The sequence below is a fragment of the Xiphophorus hellerii genome, chromosome 9 (genome assembly GCF_003331165.1).
Source record: "Xiphophorus hellerii strain 12219 chromosome 9, Xiphophorus_hellerii-4.1, whole genome shotgun sequence".
NCBI classification, from domain to species: domain Eukaryota; kingdom Metazoa; phylum Chordata; class Actinopteri; order Cyprinodontiformes; family Poeciliidae; genus Xiphophorus; species Xiphophorus hellerii.
In genome coordinates this window covers 12,874,209-12,898,832 of record NC_045680.1, presented here as the reverse complement: position 1 = coordinate 12,898,832, position 24,624 = coordinate 12,874,209, and the positions used below count along the sequence as shown (strand labels likewise).

The 24,624-nt window shown below is 38.0% G+C and overlaps 1 protein-coding gene across 3 annotated transcripts; it reads right to left on the bottom strand.

Moving 5' to 3' along the window:
* Window positions 1–71: 71 nt before the first annotated feature.
* prkacba (protein kinase, cAMP-dependent, catalytic, beta a) lies at window positions 72–23,531 on the bottom strand. 3 transcript variants are annotated; one of them, XM_032571781.1, is made up of 11 exons: window positions 23,185–23,531; window positions 19,849–19,857; window positions 17,123–17,184; window positions 16,719–16,847; window positions 6,859–6,957; window positions 6,095–6,177; window positions 5,841–5,967; window positions 5,639–5,734; window positions 4,214–4,336; window positions 3,052–3,216; window positions 72–2,965 (listed from the first exon to the last, which is right to left on the bottom strand). In XM_032571781.1, the coding sequence occupies exons 1-11, from the start codon at window positions 23,228–23,230 to the stop codon at window positions 2,840–2,842; spliced, it is 1,065 nt and encodes a 354-aa protein (XP_032427672.1). In that variant the 5' UTR covers window positions 23,231–23,531; the 3' UTR covers window positions 72–2,839. The 3 variants fall into 3 exon arrangements, with proteins under 3 accessions (XP_032427672.1, XP_032427673.1, XP_032427671.1); XM_032571782.1 differs by lacking the exon at window positions 19,849–19,857; XM_032571780.1 differs by lacking the exons at window positions 19,849–19,857; window positions 23,185–23,531 and adding an exon at window positions 20,870–21,436.
* Between the last annotated feature and the right edge of the window lie 1,093 nt (window positions 23,532–24,624).

Below are 24,624 nucleotides of genomic sequence, written 5' to 3'. Positions count from 1 at the left end.
ATGGGAAATGTAGTACAATTGCAGTTTAACGGGTTTAACGACAAGCATTCCTCACAGAAACACACAAATTGTTGATTTCAATAAAAAGAATTTATTATAATGACATATCCTCTTTGTTACATAAAATCTGCTACAGCAAAGTGTACTTCGCTTGCAAACACAAGTAAATATGATTGGGAAAAATAATGTGTCAGCTTTCTAAATGATGTGCAAAAATATCCACAAACTAAATTACAGACACATTTCAGATTATTGATTCCCATACTGGCACGTGTGACTAGCTACAAGAACTCATAGAACTGATTTCCTTCAGTCAGGGAGGAGTGTGAAGTGGCTCAGGGAAAGGTGCCGTCGTTTCACATCAAATTTCAACAAACATCACACACATGAGGGAGGGTAGAACAGATGATACAGAAGAAGAGCTGGTAATTGCCTACATATTTGTTTCCGAGAGGATTTACACACAGGCAGTTGGACAGAGACATGCTTGTGGGCCAGGTGAGATTCATCAAATTCAAAAACATTTGAAATTGTTTTTAGGCATACCATCTGTTCACCCTTCAAACTGGACAAAAATATATAATTTCGAATAAATACAAAAGAAAAAAAAAAGATACATTTCAGTAGGCATTAGAGGTGTCAATATGCATCAAATATAGATGTAGCAAATGAAATAAAAACATAAATAAACAATTTTGGTGTTTGCAAAGCTTACCATTTTAGGTCTTCATACACATACTGAGACCTATGGAAAATTAAATGTTATTTTGTTAGACTTCTATGTATAAATAAAATGCATGAGTAGCAGTTGTGCCTTTATAAATTAAATTGCAAAAAATGCATATGTGCTCAGACAAAATGATTAAAACAAATAATTACTTAAATCCTGTTTTTGAATTTGGTTGTTTAAGAATGTTTAAATTTAACAAAATAGCTTTTTATTCTCTCATATGTAAAGACTCAGGTGTCAGTTTTGGAAAGACTTTCAACAGCGCATTTTTGTGTATTTTGATTCCAGTATGTTATAATTTGAAATTTAGACTTCTCTGTGGATGACAGGGAGAAAGAAACTCCTCTTTAAAGGACTACAGGCTTTCCAAAATCAAAACTATATCTGCTATCTGAAAGGAAGAAAACATCAAAGGCATACCACCTACGTAGGTACTCAGCATCTGAAATATAGATTTTTATAGATGCAATATTTTGTCATGCTGGAGAAAAGAATGTGGAGTCAGGGACTACATTTTAGCAGCACAATATGCAATGAGTCAGAAGAATCCCTCATAGAAGTTATATTTGTCTCATTGAAATAAAACAAACAAAAATAATCTTAAGAAGTGGCATAATTGAAAAAAAAAAGAGATTTTTTTTTTTTTTTTACCTTATTCCCTTTAAAAATGTAACATTTCTATCCATTAGCAATTTCAATCAGTTGCCACTAAGCTTTGCAAAGCAGAATAGGTAAATCTTGATTAATTCAGTTAGGAAACAGTGTAAAGACCACAAGTTATAACTGCAGGCCAAAGACGGAGCAGTCTAGCTGTAACCAAGATAAATCAATACTTCACTTCATGATAGCTCTGTGTTCTGTTATTGCTGCTACGTGATTATGCAGCACTGTTTATGGCATTTGCGTTACATAGACCAGAATATCACCTGCTTTCACACTTCATGCTGTGACACAATTCCAAGGCTACAAAACAAAAAAAGTGGGGATACTATTAGCTTCCAGTAACGCTGCTGCACAACCATACACATGCAAAAGTAAAAAAAGAAAAGAAAACGTCACAATCTAGGCTGAGTGCTCTGCTCAGACACAGCAGTTAAACTCAAAACAGAACCCAAAGGGGACAAAGGTCACCCCAAGTGAGCACCACTGCTTTGTATCCTTCAGATAATGTAACAAACTGACCTTTCAGCGATTGGAAAATGCCATGCTAGTGCATTTCTGGACAGACTTTTAAATGTACCACAAACATACGAACTGTGTGCAGAGACAAAACGCAAACGTCTTCAGATTCACTTCTTGTGAAATATACTCGTACCTAGAAAATATAGAATTTCTTTCCATCAAAAGACTGAGGTAAAAAGGAAATGTCCTGTGATCAGACATGGATAAATCATGCTACAACTGTTTAGCTGACAAAGCGCTTACATGTTTCTGCTTCCTGATACCACTTGTAACTAGTAATTCCTTTCATCAAGAACTGAAAGCAAGAGAATGCATCAGTTTTTCCTTTTTTGTTAACAATTTGGTCATGCTTTAATAAAAAAAAAAAAGAAAAGGACGTCTCACCTTTTAAGGTCTAGATGGAAACACGCTTCCAGGTCTTGAGGACACCAGAATAATAAAAATGCTGTCTAAATTAATCAAAACTCAACCAGGCCCCTTCCTTAAAAACACGCTGGGGTTTGTAACAGACAACAGATAAAGGTAAAAAATAGATTAAAAAAACTCTTCAACACCATGTGCAACAAAGTGTAATACTACCACTTCCTGTACCTCATTAAAAAGGGAGTAATTCATTTTGCATGTTGCTTTTCACATTCAAATTTAAAGAAGGAGAGAGAGAGTCAAAACTAAAAGTTAAAACAAAAACAATGAGAATGTGGTCTAGTACTTCATTGCAGAACTTGAAGGTGTCTGCATAATTTGCCTGTGTGTAGATCGGTGCCAGCAGCACCAGGGGGCATGGCAAAAAACGACCTCATTTCAGCCGTGTGGAATGAAGGAACGAGGCTAACGATTGTTAGGAGCACAGGATGGCCTCAGTTCCACCTTACAACTCTCATCAGAGTGCAAATATCCCAAAGCCGTGGAAACCTGATGGGCTCCTGGCTAAAAGTCAGCAAACTCTTTTGCACACTTTTCTGTTTGTGAGACGCGAATGTCCTCCTCTTCGTAGTCGTCGAAGTTGCTCGTGTCTCCAGGTCCTCTGCACTTCGGCAAGAAGGGAGCTTCAACCTGAGAAAAGTACGAACGCTTAATATGTAGACAAAATCTCCCAGCAAGGATTAAAAAGTAGACAAGGTCTTGCAAAAAATAAATACCTTTCGCTCATAGATGGCTATCCAGTCTGTTGTGGAGAACCACTTATGGTTTTTTATGTCATTTACACCGTTCTTCAGGTTGCCAAATCTCTTTGTAAGATCTACCTGGAGCAGGTTCCTCAGCAGGTCCTTCAGGTCGGAGCTAAAGTGAGAGGGAAATCGTACCTACAAGGAAGGAAGCAACACATTCTGAACAACAGTGATAAATTATCTAAAATGAGATGTGTCCCCTTCCTACCATGAGCCAGAAGGGCTAGAATCCAACAAAATAGCAAACATTCAATAAATATTTACTCCTTATTCAAGTTCAGTTTTTTTGGGTTATCCTGACAGGTTTCAGATCAGCAAACAGACTTTACAATTGCCAAAATTAAGCAGAATAAAAACAGCAAAAAAACAAACAAAAAAAAAACAGTTTTAAAATGATCATGACTGAATGACTTAATTTATTAGGAAAAAATGCGATCCAAATTATCCAAACCTATGGCTGGTTGTTGCCACTGGTGGCAGCAACAACTGCTTTAACAGTCTTCAACAGTGCTGTGCTGAAATTGTGGAGATGCCATATATCAGTTGAATTTAAGTGTGAACTTTGACTAGGCCACTTCTTGGTTTGCATAGCTTTTTACCCTTACTAAATGAAACAGATTTTTCTATTGATCCAGACTTCTTTGTCTTGTATTAAAACATTATTGATCACCGGAAACATTTAATTGTGAGAACATAACCAAAAACTTCAGAAATCTGTAAAGGGACAAAAACTTATTTCACAGCAGGGTTTATTTATATTATTAAATGTATTTTTAAACGTCATTGTCCTCCTATATCACTATGATGCATCATACATTATGTTTGATTGGTTAACCTGCACAGTAGTTCAACCTCAGGCCAATCACCTTGCCCACAGCAATGTTAGCCCTGCCCCCTGGCTGGATGAGTAACACAGATCAAACATATTCATGCTTTATAGGACAATAAAGTAACACAGAACTGAATATTCATATATGCTTTCATCTTACAAAAAAAACACATTTTTATTAATAATTTTTACATTTATCATTTTAAAGATATATCTTGTATCTTATGTGAATTAAAGCATCCAATAGAAGACCCATATGAGAGAAAGTGCTTTAAATATTCAAACTTAAAAATCTTCTCTTACCTTGCCAGACACAATCTTTTCATAGATCTGTATTGGCTGGTCAGCAAAAAATGGAGGGTAGCCAGCAGCCATCTCATAGATAAGAACTCCAAGTGCCCACCAGTCAACAGCTTTGTTGTAGCCCTGAAAAAAATAAAAATAAAAAAGGAATCACAGTTTTTACTTTTTTGCGTAAAATAGGAAAAGCTAAATACTAGGCCTACAAAAAAATGTGGACTTTTTTTATTTAATCCAATAATAACTCAAATAATCTATCAGTATTTTATTGGATTCTAAAGGTTGAAATGAGATCTCAGCTTATTCATGTCCTTTAGGTTTGTGGGGGGGCAAAGTATTACAACCTGAATGTGGATGCATTGTTTGCAGTTGCTGTGCAGCCAATAAAACACCTAGAGTCACTTGGTATAACCCTGGTGATAATGCACCATGTCAGCACAGCAGTCAGCTTCAATTCCTGCTTGCATCAAAGGCTTCTGACTTCCAGTCTTGTGTCTGAGTCAAGAGAAATAAATTCTCACCCAGACAAGTCACTCAAGCCTTCGAAGTCAATTTGCTGTTTGAAAAAAAAAAAAAAAAAAGATTCATCTGACCTTACAAATCATTGTCAGCTTGCTTTTTAATCCCACTTAGCACAAACAGAAACATATATGTCATAAATTTGAAGTTATGTCAAAGCAAACTTTACAATAATCCAACTAAACTACATTATTAGACATCATTCCTTCAAATCCCAATATTTATCTACATCATGCAGCGTTTTGCTCTCTTTACATATTAGTCCTTGGTGAATAGTAATTCATGTTAGATGATGAGTAAATCTCCTCAAGATTAGGTGAACAAGATATAGTTAAATACTAATTGAACAATGTCTTTAAACCCCCCCCTCCCCCCCAAAAAACCACAGCAGCACTAATACAACTTATGATAATAAAGAGTTTGTTTATGTTTCTTTTTTTATACCCAGAAATGAAAGAAACAAAACCTGCCAGGCCTGAAAACTTTAACGCCGCTTTCAGATACTCTATATCGGTGGTCCCCAACCACCGGGCCCCGGACCGGTACCGGGCCGCGCAAGAAATAATGAACTACTTCCGGATGTTTTATTTTGAAAATCCTAAACCGGATTTTACCGGTTACGACTTGCGCGTCAAAATTGAGCCAACTTGCAGCAGAATGAGTAATATTCCCCCCCCACCCCCGAACAACAGCATTGGACTCGATACTTACCGCGCGCCCGCGCTGCATTCTATAACACTGCATATGTTGGAAATTGTCAATTTTTCAAATCATCTCATTACCTTTGTACTTACATTATTTAGTGCTACCTGATATGGCGCTTACTACAATAAGTTTGAGATCTCTTGGATTAATCTAACGAACTAAATTGAAGGTCTATTGCTTTGAAACCCTTGCTGAGGGGTTCACCTTGCTGAGGATGATCTCTGGAGCCAGGTACTCAGGAGTTCCACACAATGTCCAAGTTCTGCCTTTTACCCGTTTGGCAAAGCCAAAGTCTGTGACCTGGGCAAAAGATGACAGCCATGTGAAAATATGTCAATCGGTTTTCAGTTTTTTCTGCTCTCATGACTTTATTTTTCTAATAATAAAGCTGAGATGAACTGGTTACCTGGATGTATCCATGTTGATCTATGAGCAGGTTTTCAGGCTTTAGGTCTCTGTAGATGAGGTCTAAGGAGTGAAGGTACTCAAAAGTGAGCACGATCTGAGCTGCATAAAATCTTGCATGATGTTCACTGAAAGAGAGAAACAAAGAATTAGACACACTGTAGTAAGGCATGTCTCTTCTGAGAGAAAAGGGTAAATAAATTGATGAATAAATCAAAAAACAACCCCACTGCCCCCCAAAAATGTGCATTATACCTGAACCTTCCTGTGCGTCTGAGGTGTGAGAACATTTCTCCACCGGGCACATATTCCATCACCATGTAGAGGTTTGAGTTGTCCTGAGATATATATTCAAATAAAGTTACTTCCCATATAACAACATTTACTTTTCAAATTAAAGGCCATCCTTATATAAATAATGACGTAATATGATGTATGTATTTTTAGTTGTCGACAGGATTTTTACTGCTAAAAATTAATAAGCAAACTCCAACTCAGACACATGCCCCAGACTTTCTTCCTGGAAATGACAGTAAACATACACCAAAAATATTTTGGCGGCTGCATTTTCTGCTATCAACAAGTGCGGCAGCACCTCGCAGTCGTGTAAGGAAATAACAGAAACACAATCTTTCTAATCAGATAAAACAGGACAGACTGGATTTGTGGGACTGTTGAGAGCAACTGATCCTCTGAGCTGTAAATGTTAAGCAGGAGAAGTAATGTTTTTTTTTTGTTTCACAAAACCACCTGGGTAATGTCATCCTAAAGCCAAATGAGAAACTGAATCACATTACAATTTTTGCCTTTACTAATAAATTTTGACCTCAGACAGCTTGTTTCACCGAAATCACTTTATTTCATTGAAATTATGTAAGGGTTCATCACCTTGTTAGAGCTGATTTTCAGGACAGGGTTTAATTATAAATAGTTGACAATGACATGCAGAGAAATAAACTGAGAGAAAGTTTTCAAAATGAGATGGAAAACCCTGCAGAAGGGTTTGGATCCATCAGTACCTTGAAAGCGTATTCCAATCTGACAAGGAAAGGGAAGGAGACGGCCTGCAGTATTCTTTTCTCATTTAGTGTGTGTTCTATCTGCTTCAACTTCACCACCTGAAAACATAAGGAAACAAATGAGATCAGAATGTTTTCCTTATTTTCTTAGTTGTTTACTGGTCTGTCAGATATTATTCAAAGTTGTGTGTCAGCACACAGACAGTGGGACAGCAGCAAAGTTACCACCAAACTAATAATATTTCACAAATGTGTGAGCTAGAGAGCTCAGAAGTGGTGCAGAGCTTTCATGATATAGAGACTGTCAACATATGTATGCAAAATAACAGCACACTGTGTATGTGATGAACAGATGTCTAGACAAGTTTTTAATAGCATAAAACACTATTTTTACACATAAAAATGGCCTTTTATAAATGTTTTTTGTGGAATTTGACAAGTAGAATGCAAAATATGTTGTATCAGGTTTATTTTTTAAAAATATGAAAAGATTTATGATCTTTAAAAGACGTATGGTATGTATTTGTATCCCTCCTCTCTGGTAAAATAGAGGAATCATATAAAATTTAGATTCTAAATAAACTCCAAAAGCCTAAAGAAGTCAAATAATAAGTAATCAATGTATGACTTTGAGTTAATTAATTTCGGGTTTTTCTCACACTAGTGAACAAGCAACAGGAAGAAAAACAAAGAACATAGGAAACAGGTCAGGGATAAAGTTGTGAAGAAATTAAAAGCACGGTCAGGTTATATTCCAAAATTAATCAAAGCTTTAACACATCACATCTTCGTCATCTGAAAATCTAAAGAGAATCACACAACCTACAAAACTAAGTATTAAGAAATAGATGTCTACCTATATTGAGCAATGTGAAAATGCATCTGCAAGACACAAGAGGCCCATGGTAACTCTGGAGAAGCTGCAGAGCACCAGTTCTCGGGTGTGAGAATGTGTAGACAGGACAACTAGTGCTAATGGATTGCACAAATACGGGAGGAGTTGGAAGAAGAAAGCCATTGTTAAAAGAGAGCAGAAAACATTTACCATGCAGGTACCACTGCAAATATGAGGAAGAAGTTGCTCCAGTCAGATGAGACCAAAGTTTCACTTTTTGATCGACATGCAAAGTACTTTGTGTGGCAAAAAACCATAACCACCCCCCATGTGAAACATGCTGGTGGTAGCATCATGCTGTGCAAAAAAAACCTCTGAAGTTAACTGGACAGTGGATGGAGACAAATACTGATTGTCCAGCGAGGCAAAGACCCTGAACATGTAGCCAGAACGACAACGGAATAATTGCAATCAAAACATATGAATGTGTTAGAACGGCTCAGTCAAAAGGCTAGAAATAAATCCAATAAAGAATATGTGGCAATACTTGACTTGTTTGCTGTTCCCAGCTGCTTTTTAGCCAGTCTAAATAAGAGCTAATATATAAACTGGAAAACAAAATGTAGCCTCTAGATGTGCAAAGCTAGTAGAGACCTCACCAAAGGACTTGCAGATGTAATTGCACTTAAAAACGATTTTACAAAGTTTCCACTCTTAGGGGCTGAATACAAGTGCATCTCACACTTTTCATACTTTTATGTGTGTAAGAGCCTTATGGTTGAAATGAGCAGTTACTGATGTGGCAGGAGCACACGGCTTTGACACTTGGGTGGTGGGTGTGTCGAGGTGGGCGTGACTGTCACTAAGGTATGAATGGGAGCCATACTGGCGCGCTGATTTGTATGTATGAGGAAGCGGGTGCGCCGGTGGTGGTCATAATTTCTGTTGACCGTGTTGTAATGTCGCTTATTGTTAGCAACATTGTATGGTTTAGCCTGGTCAGTATGTGTCAGTCCATGTAAAATCTGAAGTATGACAGTCAAGTGGAATAAATTGATGATTGCAACAACAACCTGAAGCGACTTGGGAGTATATTGAAGCACGCGTCGGACAGTTTGAAATTCACCGCGTTAACCCAGTGCGGCCCTCTACAATACCGCTAGTTTGCCGCACATTTATCGTCAACAGAAAGACAATCGAATGAGCGGATCATTGGAAAGGCGAGTCTGGATTCTTCGCTTCTGCTTGGAACAGTTTGGAAGCGGTAATGGCGCACGCAGCGCAGCGTCATCAGTTAATTGAATGAGATTCCTTCACTGCAGCTCAATCAAGTTCGCTGGAACTGAGGTATGGACAAATACACACACTGAATCGCTTTGTCTGAAGAGGAATTGTTAAAATCAAACAACGGGAAATGGAGTCAGCTGGATCTAAATCGAGTTCCGTTGTAAGCGGTAAAGCTGAAAAAAGACGACCAAAATTAACTGTTAAAGCATTACAAAATAAAATTGAGAAGCTTCAAAAGGATCTCAAAGCAAAGGTTCATAAAATTAAAGGAGAAATAAACATTATTAAAGAGCTTATGAAAAATGAAGGAAATCTTGAGAGTGTTCAGTCTCACTGTGATGATTTAAAACTAATGCTTGAAAATGCAAATCAGCTGTATGAGTCTGTTATTCCACTGTTTCCTGCTGAAGAACAAGAAAGACAAAACACTTGGTTTTCAAGCTTGTGTGAATATAATTCTGAATTTATACAAGAAGTTGAAAAATGGCTTTCAGGTGCAGAACAACTCAACAATGCAGCTCAAATGGGTGAAGAAGCTGAATTAAATCAGGCTCAATTGTCCAGTGTTGATCCCTGCGTGAATAAAGAGCATAATACACCTTTAGTTTCTCAGCATTTAGAGTGTGATGAAAATGCTGATGTTGAGGATGATGTAAAGCCAAGTGACAGTGTTTCTAATGTTGACAGCAGAAGGTCTAGAGGAAGTCGTTCATCAAGAATTAAGTCCTCTGTGTCTTCTACATTTTCAGCTCGGGTTAAAGCAGAAGCAGATATGGCTGCATTAAAGGCACGACACAAGCTGTTGAAACAAAAACATGCTTTAGAGGAGCAGGAGGAACAGCTAAGGAAAAAGAAAGAAGAACTGGATTTGGAGATTGAACTTGCAGCCTCAATGGCTAAAGTTAAGGTGTTTCAGGGCTCTGTCTGTTCTCAAGTAACTAGTGCTGCACAGATTAGATCTGATGGCATGAATTCATATTTTGAGCATGAAAATAAAAGATCTCAAATGTTGAATGTTGATGCAGATACATTTGTACCTACAGCAGCTGGAACTGACTGTCATGATAAAGCTCCAACCTTTCAGTCCTATTCTTGTTTGGGTGCACGACCAAAAAACACAAAGGTTAAACAAAATCCAGACACATTTACTGACCAGGTGAAGATAAAAACAACACAAGGTGAAGTTCCAACAGACCGAATGTTTCATCAAACTCAGCCACAATCATCACATCATAAAAATTCATTGTCAGTTGATGAAAATAAACAACTGTTAAGTGTATTGGAAAGGCAGAATGAAATTACAAGCTTGCTTGTAAATCAACAATCTTTATTTTTTCTGCCAAAACGAGACATACCGATATTTGATGGTGATCCACTCCAATTTAAGACATTCATGACAGCGTTTGAACACAGCATTGAAACAAAGGCGCACAGTGCCAAAGATTGTTTATACTTCTTGGAGCAGTACACTAGAGGTCAGCCTCATGACCTAGTAAGAAGCTGTGTTCATATGCCTAGTGATTCTGGATATGCTAAAGCTAAATCTTTACTTCAAGAACATTTTGGTTGTTCCTTAAAGATAATTGCTGCATATATGAATAAAGTTTTGTCATGGCCTGCTTTGCAAGCAGAGGATGTAAAGGCTTTACAAGCATTCAGCTTTCTGCTCAGGGAATGCTGTAATGTGATGGAAAACAATGGCTGTATGCATGAGTTGGATGTCCCTGCCAATATGCAAGCAATCATCAAAAAACTGCCCTTTAAACTGCGGGACAGATGGAGAAATGATGTATGTGATTTACAGGAGAAGTTCAAAAGAAGAGTAACTTTCAGTGACATTGTTCGGTTCGTAGAAAGGCAAGTGAAGATCACCAGTGATCCACTTTTCGGTGATATTCAAGATTCTTTATCTAGACCAAAGAAGGATGTAGGAGTCTATAAATCACAGCAGCGATTAAAGATAAAAGGAAGTAGTTTTGCTACTATTGTTGGAGATATGCAGAAGAAAGCTGACCTTGAAGTAAAGAAAGGACAAGAGACAGTTGTTATAAAGAGTTGTTTATTTTGTGGAGCTGGACATTCCTTGGACACATGCCCTCTACTGGGAAGGAGGACACATGGGGAGAAATTGACATTTTTGAAAGAAAATGGGGTGTGTTTTGGCTGTTTATGCACTGGGCACATCAGCAAAGACTGTAAAAGGCGGCATCACTGTAAAGTGTGTAGCTTAAGACATCCCACCATGCTTCATGTCTTCTCCAAAGAAAAGGAAACTGGTCCAGTCCATAAGAAGAAGGAAGTGGAGACAACAAGTGGAAGTGCCTCCATCTCTGCTCAATCCAGTGGTCTAACTGGGGCCGGTGAGCATGGCTGTACTCTTTCTATTTTACCAGTCAGAGTGAAGTCTACAAAGAGCCAGAAAACAATAATAACATATGCTTTTTTAGATCCTGGAAGCTCTGCATCATTCTGTACCGAAGAACTGATGAACAGATTATATGTCACTGGGAGACATACAAGCATCCTTTTACGGACAATGGGTCAAGAAAGGGTGGTTGGAAGCAACATTGTGTCAGATTTGGAGATTGCTGGGCTAAATGAAGACATCTTTTGTGAATTACCTGACTTATTCACACAAAGAAGCATGCCCGTTCATAACAGCAACATCCCCCACCAAGAAGACCTCGAAAGATGGCCACATCTGAAAAATTTGAAGATAACTGAAATCAATTCAGGAGTTGATTTGCTTATTGGAACCAATGTGCCTAAAGCGCTGGAGCCATGGGATGTCATCCGAAGTCAAAATGGAGGCCCCTATGCAGTTAGGACGATTCTTGGATGGACAGTGAATGGACCTCTCAGAGGAGACTGTGATGTCGACACAAAAGAGCCACAATCAACTGTTACTGTTAACAGGATTTCTGTGTCAAGACTTGAGAACTTATGGCAACAACAATTGAAGGTTGATTTTCCTGAATGTTCTCAAGATGAACAACCTGGATGGTCCAGAGAAGATAATCAATTCATGGAGCTGGTTACAGAATCAATTAAGCTGGAAGAGGGACATTACACCATTGCTTTACCTCTGAGACACAAAGATCTGAAAATGCCCAACAATAGGAAATTGGCTGAACAGCGTGTTTTGAATCTCAGAAGGAAGTTTACCAAAAACCATCAATTTCTTTCTGACTATACTAATTTCATGAATGATATAATTTCCAAGGGCTATGCTGAGAGAGTCTCAGTTGAAAATCTTGAACGGTGTGATGGGAGGGTTTGGTATATACCACACCATGGAGTATATCATCCTCACAAGAAAAAGATAAGAGTCGTGTTTGACTGTGGTGCAACATTTGGAGGAAAATCCTTAAACACTCAACTCTTACAAGGTCCAAACCTCACCAGTTCATTGGTTGGTGTCATCACCAGATTCAGAAAGGAACCTGTTGTTATCACAGCGGACATTGAGGCCATGTTTCACCAGGTCCGAGTACCACCATCTGACTCTGATCTGTTGAGATTTCTCTGGTGGCCAAATGGAGAGTATGATCAGCATCTTGTGGAGTACCAAATGGTTGCACACCTTTTTGGAGCTACATCGTCTCCAAACTGTGCATGTTTTGCACTGAGAAGGTGTGCAGAGGACAATCAACAGCTGTTTACATCAAATGTCATAAATGCGGTGCTTCACAACTTTTATGTGGATGACTGTTTGGTGTCTGTGAGCACAGAAGAGGAAGCTGTGTCATTATATCAAGGACTTCGTGCTTTGTGTAAGAAAGGCGGATTTCAACTTCTCAAATGGATAAGTAACCGACGCAGTGTTCTTACTACAATACCACAGCATGAAAGATCCATTGAGGTGAAGAACCTGGATATGGATAATGATGATCTACCTGTGGAGCGTGTGTTGGGAGTACAGTGGTGTGTACAATCAGACCTGCTGAAATTCAAGATCATCCTCAAAGATAGACCTCTGACAAGACGAGGAGTCTTGTCCATCATAAGTTCCATCTACGATCCTCTTGGATTTCTGGCACCAGTTGTCTTAGTCGCAAAGGGGATTCTACAAGATCTAAACAGAAGACACGTTGGCTGGGATGATCCTTTGCCACATGATATGGTCCAGAAGTGGAAAAACTGGCTGGAAGGACTTCATCGGCTTGAACGGTTTGGAGTTAACAGATGTCTGAAACCAGAAGACTTTGGACAAGCCACAAGTATGCAGCTTCATCATTTCAGTGATGCAAGCGAGAATGGATATGGAACAGTGAGCTACCTGTTGCAGTGTAATGCTGATGGACAAGTGCATTGTGCATTTGTAATGGGTAAAGCCCGGGTAGCTCCACTGAAACCCATCACCATCCCTCGCATGGAGTTGACTGCTGCAGTGGTTGCCAGCCGTATGGATAAGCTGTTGAAGAAGGAATTAAGAATGGAATTACAAGACTCAGTATTTTGGACTGATAGTACTTCAGTTTTGAAGTACATCAAGAATGAAAGATTGAGATTTAAGACTTTTGTGACAAATCGAGTTGGAGAGATACTCAATTTGTCAAATCCCTTACAGTGGAGGTACGTTGCTACCAGTATTAATCCAGCAGATTTGGCATCCAGAGGAGCAAGTGTGGAGTCTCTTTTGAAGGCTAATACCTGGGTGTCTGGACCAAAGTTTCTTCATGACCCTGTATGGAAATGGCCTGCAAATCCTGAGGACATAAGTCATTTTGCTCTGGAGGATCTAGAAGATCCAGAGGTCAAGACATTGGTTTCTGTTAATGCGACATGCACTAATGAACAAGTGGATCCAATTATGGACTTCATTCATTCATTTTCCTCTTGGGACAAACTGAAAACAATGGTTGGGTGGCTACTCAGGTTTAAACAATTGCTGTCCAAACTGGCTCAAAAGAGAGCACAACTGAAGTTGGACCTTGCAAACTCCAAACTTGATGATATTAAATTTCAAGAAAGATTGAAGAAAGAAATGAATGTGTTCAAGAAAAAGGTTGCATTGGGAGCCTTATCAGTGGAGGAGTTTGGAAAAGCTGAGAGTGCCATCATCTGCTATTGTCAAAGAAAGCGATATCCAGAGGAAATAACAAGTTTACAAAAACATAAAGGTGTGAAGAAAACAAGCCAGCTCTATAAGCTTGATCCTATTCTTGAAAGTGGTGTACTAAGAGTTGGCGGAAGGCTAAGCAAAGCAGCTATGCCTGCTGAAGCTAAATACCCAGTCATACTGGCTAAAGACCTTCACATCTCCGAAATTTTACTGCGCCATATACATCGTCAGACAGGCCATGGTGGACGTAATCATATGCTGGCGGAACTGCGTCAAAAGTATTGGATCCCAGGTGCCAGCGTTGCAATCAGGAAGACTCTATCAAAATGCATGACTTGTCGACGACTCCATGCTGCACCAGGAAGTCAAAGGATGGCAGACCTTCCACAGGAGCGAGTGTATCCAGACAAACCCCCATTTACTTGTGTGGGTGTGGATTGTTTTGGTCCCTTTGAAATTAAGCGTGGAAGGAGCCTGTTGAAACGATATGGAGTCATCTTTACCTGCATGGCAACAAGAGCAGTTCACCTTGAGATGTTGTCATCACTGGATACTGATTCCTTCATCAATGGTCTCCGAAGGTTTATTGCTAGACGTGGTCAAGTGCTGGAGCTGCGTTCTGACAATGGAACCAACTTTGTAGGAGCTGAACGCGAGTTGAGAAAAGAAATTGAAAGATGGAATCAAACTCTAATCAATAACACTCTCCTTCAGAAAGGAATAAAATGGTCTTTCAATCCTCCTACTGGCTCACACCATGGAGGTGCATGGGAAAGTCTTATTAAATCTGTTCGGAAAGTGATAAATTCTGTTTTGAGAACACAGAGTCTTGATGAGGAAAGTCTTCGGACAGTTTTCTGCGAAGTTGAGGCTATCATCAATAGTCGACCTATAACCAAAGCCTCTACTGATGCCCACGACCTGGAAGCACTAACTCCAAATCATCTTCTTCTCTTAAAGACCACGCCTTCATTACCACCAGGAGTGTTTTCCAAGAATGATGTCTACGCTCGGCGAAGATGGAGACAGGTGCAATATATGGCGGATCTCTTCTGGAAGCGTTGGTTAAAGGAATACTTGCCTCAACTACAAGAGCGGCAGAAGTGGCAAAGAACAAGACGGAACCTTCTTCCAGGAGATGTCGTCCTCATCGTGGATGACTCTGCTCCACGCAACTCTTGGTTAATGGGTAAAGTTGTGAACATTGTTCCTGATAAAAGAGGACTTGTGCGGTCAGTTCGCATCAAGACAAAGACGAGCTACCTGGAAAGACCCATTACCAAGTTGTGCTTGCTTCAGGAGGCGGAGACGCCTTGAACATTTAACGACCTTTTCTCTCAGTTCTAATCACCAGTGACTTCCTTTTCTCTAGTTGATTGCTTAGTCTAAAAGATAGATTAAAATAAATTTGATACTGAGCAATTTATGACTATTTGTTTCTTAGGCTTGTCTCTTACAGTGTTAACATTTCAGATAATTATCTTTGTAATAATTAGGGGCCGGAATGTAAGAGCCTTATGGTTGAAATGAGCAGTTACTGATGTGGCAGGAGCACACGGCTTTGACACTTGGGTGGTGGGTGTGTCGAGGTGGGCGTGACTGTCACTAAGGTATGAATGGGAGCCATACTGGCGCGCTGATTTGTATGTATGAGGAAGCGGGTGCGCCGGTGGTGGTCATAATTTCTGTTGACCGTGTTGTAATGTCGCTTATTGTTAGCAACATTGTATGGTTTAGCCTGGTCAGTATGTGTCAGTCCATGTAAAATCTGAAGTATGACAGTCAAGTGGAATAAATTGATGATTGCAACAACAACCTGAAGCGACTTGGGAGTATATTGAAGCACGCGTCGGACAGTTTGAAATTCACCGCGTTAACCCAGTGCGGCCCTCTACAATACCGCTAGTTTGCCGCACATTTAATGTGTAAAATGCCAAGGTGCATGAATACTTTTGCAAGGAAATGTGTTCACATTTCATGATGAGATGAATGGGCAGATCATCATCTGAACTCAAACGTTATGTACAAACTAGAGTCAAAAGCTAAAAGAAGGTCGTACAGCTAGCAAGTTGCCGTATTTACAGAGGGGGATGCAGAATTTGTAATAGCACAACAACAAGGACTTGCAGGACAAAAAGTTCAGAATCACTAGTGTAAGCTAGGAGCTAAATATACTATTAAACTGTAACACATCAGGTAAAAAGTATCTAAAGCTACATGTCAGTTTGTCTAATAACATACAGTTGAAATACTTCTTATATTAGGCAGAACTAGTTAACGAGGAAAAAGAGGCCGAGGCCATACTCTGTAAAGGAACATTTTTAAGTTGCTTTGTTGAAGTGAAAGTTAAAGTGAGACAGGTTAACTTCTTAAATCAACAGCCAAATTCAGGGGAACAGAGCAGCGCTAGAAGAGCAACACCCCCTGTCTGTACCACTTCCACATCAGTATTTAAAGATCGAAACTCTCATACGAAGAGCCTTTGGGGTTTTCAGTGATAATGTACTAGCAGCACATAAAAGGAAGCACTCCATTTCCTTTCATCAGATACACAGCGCCTGCATTCACATGAAGAATTTCTGCTGATTCTTTTTCCTTTACACAAGCAAGCCTTTACGGCAGCAGTAGTTTTAAGGGTGTTGTGATGGACATATTTTAACAATGTGCACTTACTTTTTGCTTGTCCAAGATCTTCATGGCGTAGAACTGGTTTGTTCCTTTATGCCTCACAAGCATCACACGTCCAAATGAGCCAGTGCCCAGAGTCTTGAACCTTTCAAACTCATCCAGGGTTGTTGTACACTGTTAAAATATGTTGTAATAAAAACAAGGAAGTAAGTTGAAGCAGCTTTACTTGTATTGTTCCCCCAGATCTATATATAAAGCTCAAGCTGAAAAAATATTAGCTGGATGGAAACATTTTTTGTGAAAGTGGCTGCTGTTTGCAAGAAGTTGTAGAAATACCCAATCAGTTAGCATTCCAGATATTTTTAACTAAATGAAGATCAAAAACTGCATGTGCTTTTTTTCAAAATTATAGACAAACAAATTAAATTTAAAAAATAAAAGGACTTTACCTGTGCAGGACACTCCCATTTTCTTAAAAAATCTTCTTTGGCTTTTGCTAAGAACTCTTTCACTAAAAATAAACAAAAAAAACTGTTTTAAATGGAAGCAAATCAAATTTCAGGACATACCAATATAAAATCTAATTTTACATTCAAGGAAGAAAAAAAAAAAGGCAGTTTACACCTTCAGGGGAACAAAAGCATTCTGAGGTCAGGCAAATGTCACTTAGTGGGGTGTGGGGACTGCATTTAAAACAACAGCAACAAAAAAAAAAAGTATTCCAAGTCAAAACCACACGCCTTAGCAGGAAAGTTTAAATCACAAAGTGATGCAAAGAGCTCCGTGAACTTTACAGATCTGGCCAAATTCGAGACAAGCTGTTCTGCATCTCTTTCAAGAGTGGTTGCGGTAAAGAAGAGAGACAATAACACAGTCGGCAGACAAAAAGACAAGAGGTTCAACATACATATAACTGAGAACACAGAGCAGGCATGGTGAGGACAGTGCACTGTCAAAGTCACGGCTGACATGAGGTGTCCAAAGTCACAGAGTTATTGAAAGCGATGAAATATCTCTTTGGTGTTATGGCTTGGTTTTTACTTACTCATTATATTCTTCCCATTGATCATGTAAAGGTTAAGCAAATCCTAAATTTGCAAAAGTTAATCTGTTTTTAAATTAAAAGTATCGTAGAGGTGACATTTTTCAATTATATTTGGAATGTGTTGTATATGATGGCTTCCATTTTTATTTTTTGTCACACTTGAATATTTCAGATCATCCAACAACTTTTAATATCAAACAAAGGTAACCTGAGTAAAAACCAAAAGCAGTTCTAAAATAATGTTTTTATTTATAGGACAATAAAATAGGATAGAATAATATTAGGATTATATTAAAAAGCATTATCTTTTTAATGTTAAATCACAAACTGATAGTGATTACCCATACTATTTTGCTCAGTCTCACTAGTCACACTTGACTGATGAATGCTTGACATGTAAAATCAAGAAGCTTAGAACTTAGCAGACCACATAAAGTAGGCTAAAAGTTCTCGAAAAGCAACACACAGTGCCAGATGAGAACAGATGAACAGACATCTTTCACTTCTAAGCTTTTGGACAGCAGCAAATCAAGGTAAGTGTCATTTCCAACACAAGGAGAATATATGGGAAACCTGGTGAACCTTCTTAGGCGTGCCGCCTGCCCTACCAAAATTACTCTAAAAACAAATGAAAGGCTCATCCAGGAGGTTACAAGAGAAACCAGATGAACATTTAGAGCATTAAGTACTTGTTGAATCATGAACACTTATGATCAGTATTCATGATTTAACAATAAATGGAGTATGTCCAGAGAACAATGTGTAACTTTAATCTCAGCTGTACTTGGATTATGCAGCAGGACTATTCCACCTGAAGACCACCCTTGATTTGTTCAAATAAAGTTGTCTAGTCAAAGTCTGGAATTAAACCCGCCGGAGTTGCTGTGACCTGGCAGTAACTGTTCATGTGCAGAAACACTCCAGTGCAGCAGAATTAAAACTATTTCACAAAGAAGAGAGGGTCAAAATTCACCCACAGCGATTCAAAAGAATCATCGGCAGTTACCACAAATGCCAGACGGCAGTGTTTGCCCACAAATTTGGTCCAACTAACCAAAATTCAAATGGGGTCAGGTCAGTTTAGTTTAGCTTTTATTCCTCAATAAATAAAATCCTCATTTTATTTTTTGAAAACTGTGTAATTTCTCAGGATATATTTGTCTGACATTAATATTTCGTTGATCTGAAATATATCGGTGCAAAGAAAAAATCTGAAAGGGGGCAGAAAATAATTTACTGCACTGAATTATAAGGGGAGAGTTTTATCAATATGTGTGCAAATAGTTTTAACATTTTCACAGTTTTTTTTTTTTATTAGATAGGAATTCTATTTGTATGTGGCTATATGTACTAAAATGTTAAAAACATATGGCTTCAGAGTCAGTTTTGCCTAAACAGATGGGACAGAAAGTACCGGAGCTACTGGAGCTTTTCTGCCCCTCCCCAAACTGTTGCTGTACACTACCAGTCAGCCTATAGGAGCCTACTGCACTTTTCTATTAATTGCATACAAAAAGAATGTGTCCTTTTGGTCACAGAAACAAATGAACATCTAAGCATGTTTTGTCCATTAGTCCTTTTAAAGGCAACTCTTTTGGTAAGGTACCAGCCCTGAATCCAACCAAAAATGAAAGAATTATAAGATTATCCTCACTTATGCATCAGTTTCTGTGACCCCAACCCTTTTTTAACGTAATTTTTACAATTGTTTTTAGACCATATGAAACATCAACATTTACTAAGCACCATAAGCAAAATTAAGATGATTTCAATTACATGTTCAACTGTGTAATCAAATAATATCATCACATGAATAATCAATTAAAATAGCTTAAAATGTTTAACATTTGTTTAAGCTCACCTACTGAAATGAAATTCCTTGAGAGATTAAGAATTTTTACTGTATAATAAGAGCTTTTTTTAAAATTTGACAAATTGTAAATTTTAATATTGGATTTGCTGTTCATCAATTTCATTTACACAAAAAATTGAACATAGTCAACTAGTTTTTGCATTTGTTTTTGCAAGTTCTAGAACTGGGATATAGGGCTGTCCAAGTCCTGTGAGTTGAAAGTGCATAATAAATATTCTCTCTGTGACTTGGGATGTCTCATGGAACAATGAGCGTACCAAAAGTCTCTACAGTTCGCCACGGATTGCAGGAACATTCACCCATATGGATGGAAATGATGGAGAAGAAAAGAGAGGAAGAACAGTTTATGAAGAGCTGAAAACAACAACATTTCAGAACCACATGTAGAAAAAACAAACACTGGAGACAATGTAAGGCATCCGCATCACTGTGCAGATATGTAACCAACTTAAACGCTATACTTCTATTTTTTGACTACTAATGGAAATTCCAGTTTACAACAAAAGATAAAGAATTAAGGACATTATTCCTGTAACTGTGCAGGAATAATTAGGTTTTCCAAATCCTTTTATTTTTAAGTAGATTTGCACAGTATTAGGAAATCAAATAATATAGTTAAACTGCAAAAATTTAGGTAATAATTAACCTAAGTTTTTCTCACTTTTCTTGTTATTGTGTAGCTCTTCTTAAGCTACATTTAAATTAATTTATTTTAGAGTTTTACTCAGTAGTATATATTTTTTGTCTGTTCTGACAATATAGGTCAGTTTTATTTTTCATAAAGACAAAAAAAAGACAACACCAATTGTGAAATCCAATGAAAAAGCACATTTAAAACTAAACAGTGCACAAGAAAGACAAGACACAGATATTAAGATGTCAGCTTATATTACATGACTAAAGCGTCAGAACCAGCCCGCAATACAAAGCGTTATGCTAAAAATAACTGTGTTACTGTTCTGGTAGGTAAAAACTGATGATGTGAATGTGAAAACATAACAGAAAAGAGAAACTATTTGGGGAACATACTGAAAAAACCCTGTGAAAGTTGAACTTAAGTCTTAAATTTAGTTTTGAAATCTGATAACACAAACATTTAAGAAAATATTATTTTTAAACACAATACATAAACTGGTATGTTTAAGAGCCCAAGCCAGTGGCTTGATGGAAAAGATGTTACAAGGGAAAATATCTGAGTTTCTATCTGTTTTCTGAAGAAACAACATCCCACCCTGCTCAGAGCTCAAGATTAGAGAAAAAGAAATCCACTGCACTTACTTAACTTATCCCACATGACGGTGAACTCAGAGATCAGAGGCACCTCACTCTCCTGTCCCTTGTTTTCTTGTCCACTCTTAAGATATTTGTTGATTAAGCGACTGGCAAAGGAGTGATCCTTTCCCTGTGCCATTTTAAGGCAAATATCTCGATGTGCGAGTAAGAAAAGCTCTCAGGCAAAGAAACCGTTTGCAGGCTTAGCACCAGCGATACTAACTTCCTGTATGCAGTCAAGTGCTCTGCAATGGCTGGTTAACCACATAAAGTTGAGCTTCCTGTTCACGTCCTCTGCTACAGTGGCCAAATACATGTCCAGTGTCGTCATGGTGCTGTTTGAAAGCACTTTGCTGCATCTTACATGCAAATTGTTTTTTTTTGACAGGGAAAATTTAAACAGAGCCCGGAAGGCCTGACTTCAAATGTCATATCAAAAACATAGTGCAACCATGGCAAGCCAAGACTGCTGATAAGAAACCTGTTACACCCACAAAGTAGCAGAAGGAGGTATAGCATTCAGGATAGTGTGCTCTCTGGTGGATGTGTTTCATACTGCAGATCTTCAGTTTTCTACTAACTATAACCCTCAGCAATAATAATAATAATAATAATCAAGAATAGTCAAAAAAATAATTATATTTTAATTAAGCAAAATAATTATATTTTTTGCTTAATTAGTTTGTGCATATCAAAATAACAGATTGAATGTTTAGAATAAACATAGAACTCTAAGTTATGGCATCGATATTGCTTGTGCTTTCCGTTTAATCTTGTTTCAGCTCCAGCCCTCCTCTGCAGAAACTGCAGGTGGCCCGAGTCACAAGTTTGTTAGACAGCACAAACTAATGCCAATCAGAAAGCAGGTCAAGATCAGGGCTCTGCAGACAGGCCACTGCTATGACACAGTTGGGTGGATTAGGCTGGCTGCTCACAACAACAACATGCCCACGGCGGCGTCCTCCAAGGAATCTATGGATGAGCTACACTGTAGAATAGCTGTGCACAAAATGCATTTTGACCAGAAAGAAAGAGTTTTATTAGATATGTTGGCAAATTTTCAGAAAAATAGTTTCATGTCGTAACAAATCAATTTATTTCTAAAACTTTCATAATGTCAAGATCATTTGAATTTCAAAATCATGGAAAATTAACGCATGTGATGGAAAGCGTATTCCACACATATGAAATCAGCTGATTTTAGTTTGATTGAAAACATGCTCTAACACTTTTAGGTTGTTCTAAATCCTATGTAGAATTGGGAAATTATTGCACTGGAGACAATTATTGTGGAACAAGAGTTGGTATGATAAATCATTATGTGAGAAAAAAAAAATCTACCTGATGTTCTTTGCAAAACTCCAAAACTGACAGCATGATTGTTACTTTTGCTATTGGAACCACTGTTGATTCCATGAAAGAACAAATACTATCTACATGAATGTCTGCAAAATGTGACTGAATGCAATTGCAGTGCAATGTTTGGCAGCACAGTTACTCTATGCATCTGTTTTATTTAGACATTTTAAGCCAAAAGTCTTTATATCTTCACTTTTGTCATTATTGCAACAAATGCCACAAAATGTTATGCTAACATTTTAAGCCAATATCGCCCTAATATAGCTGTTTTTCACAGCTATAGGCAGCAGAATACATTTCATATTGGGTTAATAGCACAGTAAGAACATCAATTTTCTTGCTATTCAAATTAACAGCTAATAACATTTGTTAATTTTTAGATATGACAGATCTTGTTAAATAAACATCCGGAAGTACTAACTTTAAAAAGGATTAGTCAAACCAAATACATAAACTCTAATGGTGATCGTTTTCAGCTGACTCCAGGCGTCCTGCAGCTTGTTTGGTGATGTTATCTTGCTTTCAGGCTCGTGATGTGAGCCCAAAGTTAAACAGAGCGTCTTGAAGGCTCATCTTAAACACAACAACATAAAAAAAAAAACAATCTATTTATTTAAACAGTGGGGTGCTCTTTGACATTCACGGCTTCTGTAAAAAACCCCACAGTAAGCCTGATGATGACCGAGCTGACAAATATTCAAACACTAGCTGCTTTTAGTGTTTGTTTCACAGTTTCCAGCTGACAACATCAGCAACCTGACGTTGTTACGAACACTGCGAGCTCGCGTTGTATTGTAGAACTGTCCTACCAAAGATGGTTCTTCTGTGCAGCTCATGTTACTGTACTGTCTGCTCCAGTGCTGTACAACTGCTAAAGGATGCTACCCACTGAATTTTCGCAGATGATGATACGGAAAACGTTAAATGTCTGAAAGCAAACAGGATGACTTCCGTGTGCTCACCGCTTTCCTGCTCATTTCCTTTCTTGGCAGTTGCTGCGTTTCCCATCGTAGGAAGACAGGGCGATCCACAGCTGGCTAGGAGCGATGATGGTGGCCGTTAGCTAACAGGCTCCTTCGTTAGCGCGATAACAAATTTCAGCTTGCTCACACTGGCCGGTTGCGAACACCATCAACGTGCTCTTCTTTTTTGAACAGAACCTGGTCGTGCTCGGCTGGCCTACTTAATGATGTTTATTTATCGTGTCCTTTTTTGCCGTTCACGTATGCCTCTGCTGGAATGACAACATGATCCAGACTTTTCACCTCTGCCTCCTGTCGTCCTGCGCTGCGTTCACGTCATATGGGAATACCCATGGATGCTCTTGATAGGTGGAATGCTGCCTTCACTGACCATTCGGGAAAAAAACACGATGTCAATAGGCATGGAGTGTTACATTTAGTCAGCAATGTGAAGAATTGCAATGTGAAAATAAATGACTCCATGTACATGGAGTAGACACACGTGTCTATCCAATATTGCAAGTTGTGACACGGTTCTGTTTCCTTGTGTCAGTAATTGTTGTGAAAATTGAAATAGTGTTATGTGTGATGATTATAATATAATATAATATAATATAATATACATTTAGTTGATTTTGTTGCTATTTGGAGAATATCCGTGTATTCAACATTTTACAAGTTGGTCATTTTTGCAAATATAATCTCCAATCAAATAAAAATCCCCCTTTCATTATAAAATGTTATTGGTGTACAGTAAAAACTACACAGTGCGCAGTGCCATTTCCATTTTTTTCTACAATCTGTCAATGTATTAGCAGTCACACATTATATTGTGAGTGCCAAGTGAATTTAAGGTCATATTTATATAACAGTGCCACTGTTGCTAAATTACTAACCATTACTAAAAACAAGTTGGAAAGCACTTGTTTTCTCAGTTTCCTGGTTACAATAAGATAGCCACAAAATATGTATTGCTAGGGCTCTGTCTCCAGCTTTCCTTTTTAGGAAGAGGACATATTTAATATAAACTGGCTGATCAAAGTATAGTTGCCATTTTAATCTTGTATATGGTGCTACATCAAATTTATTTTTTCTCCTGTTTAATTTAATGTTGTTTTGTTTTTGTATTTAACAAAAAAAGAAAGATTCAAATAGTTATCAATCTTGCCGCTAATATTAGTGTAAAATCTTTCTACTGGTTACAACAACCCCATTGCATTTATATTTACTCTACTCTGAATTGCTTTGTCTTGTGCATTTTAAATGTGTATGTAAATGTTCCATAGTGTGTGTAAATAATACTTCTGGAATGGAATCACAAAGGAACACTTTAGACTGTTCTATGTATTTTTTTTTATATCTTAATCTTAATCATTTAATTAAAACAAGCAAACAAATACAAAGTACATATAGATAAATAATATATAAATAATGGATAAA

Excerpts from the sequence above, each read along its gene's own strand:
- prkacba (XM_032571780.1), bottom strand. The coding sequence starts at position 21,002 with ATGGCACAGGGAAAGGATCACTCCTTTGCCAGTCGCTTAATCAACAAA. Across the intron at positions 4,337-5,638 it reads CAGAGATCATCCTCAGCAAG|GGCTACAACAAAGCTGTTGA; the intron begins GTGAACCCCTCA and ends TATTTTTTTCAG. Across the intron at positions 2,966-3,051 it reads TAGCCATCTATGAGCGAAAG|GTTGAAGCTCCCTTCTTGCC; the intron begins GTATTTATTTTT and ends TACTTTTCTCAG.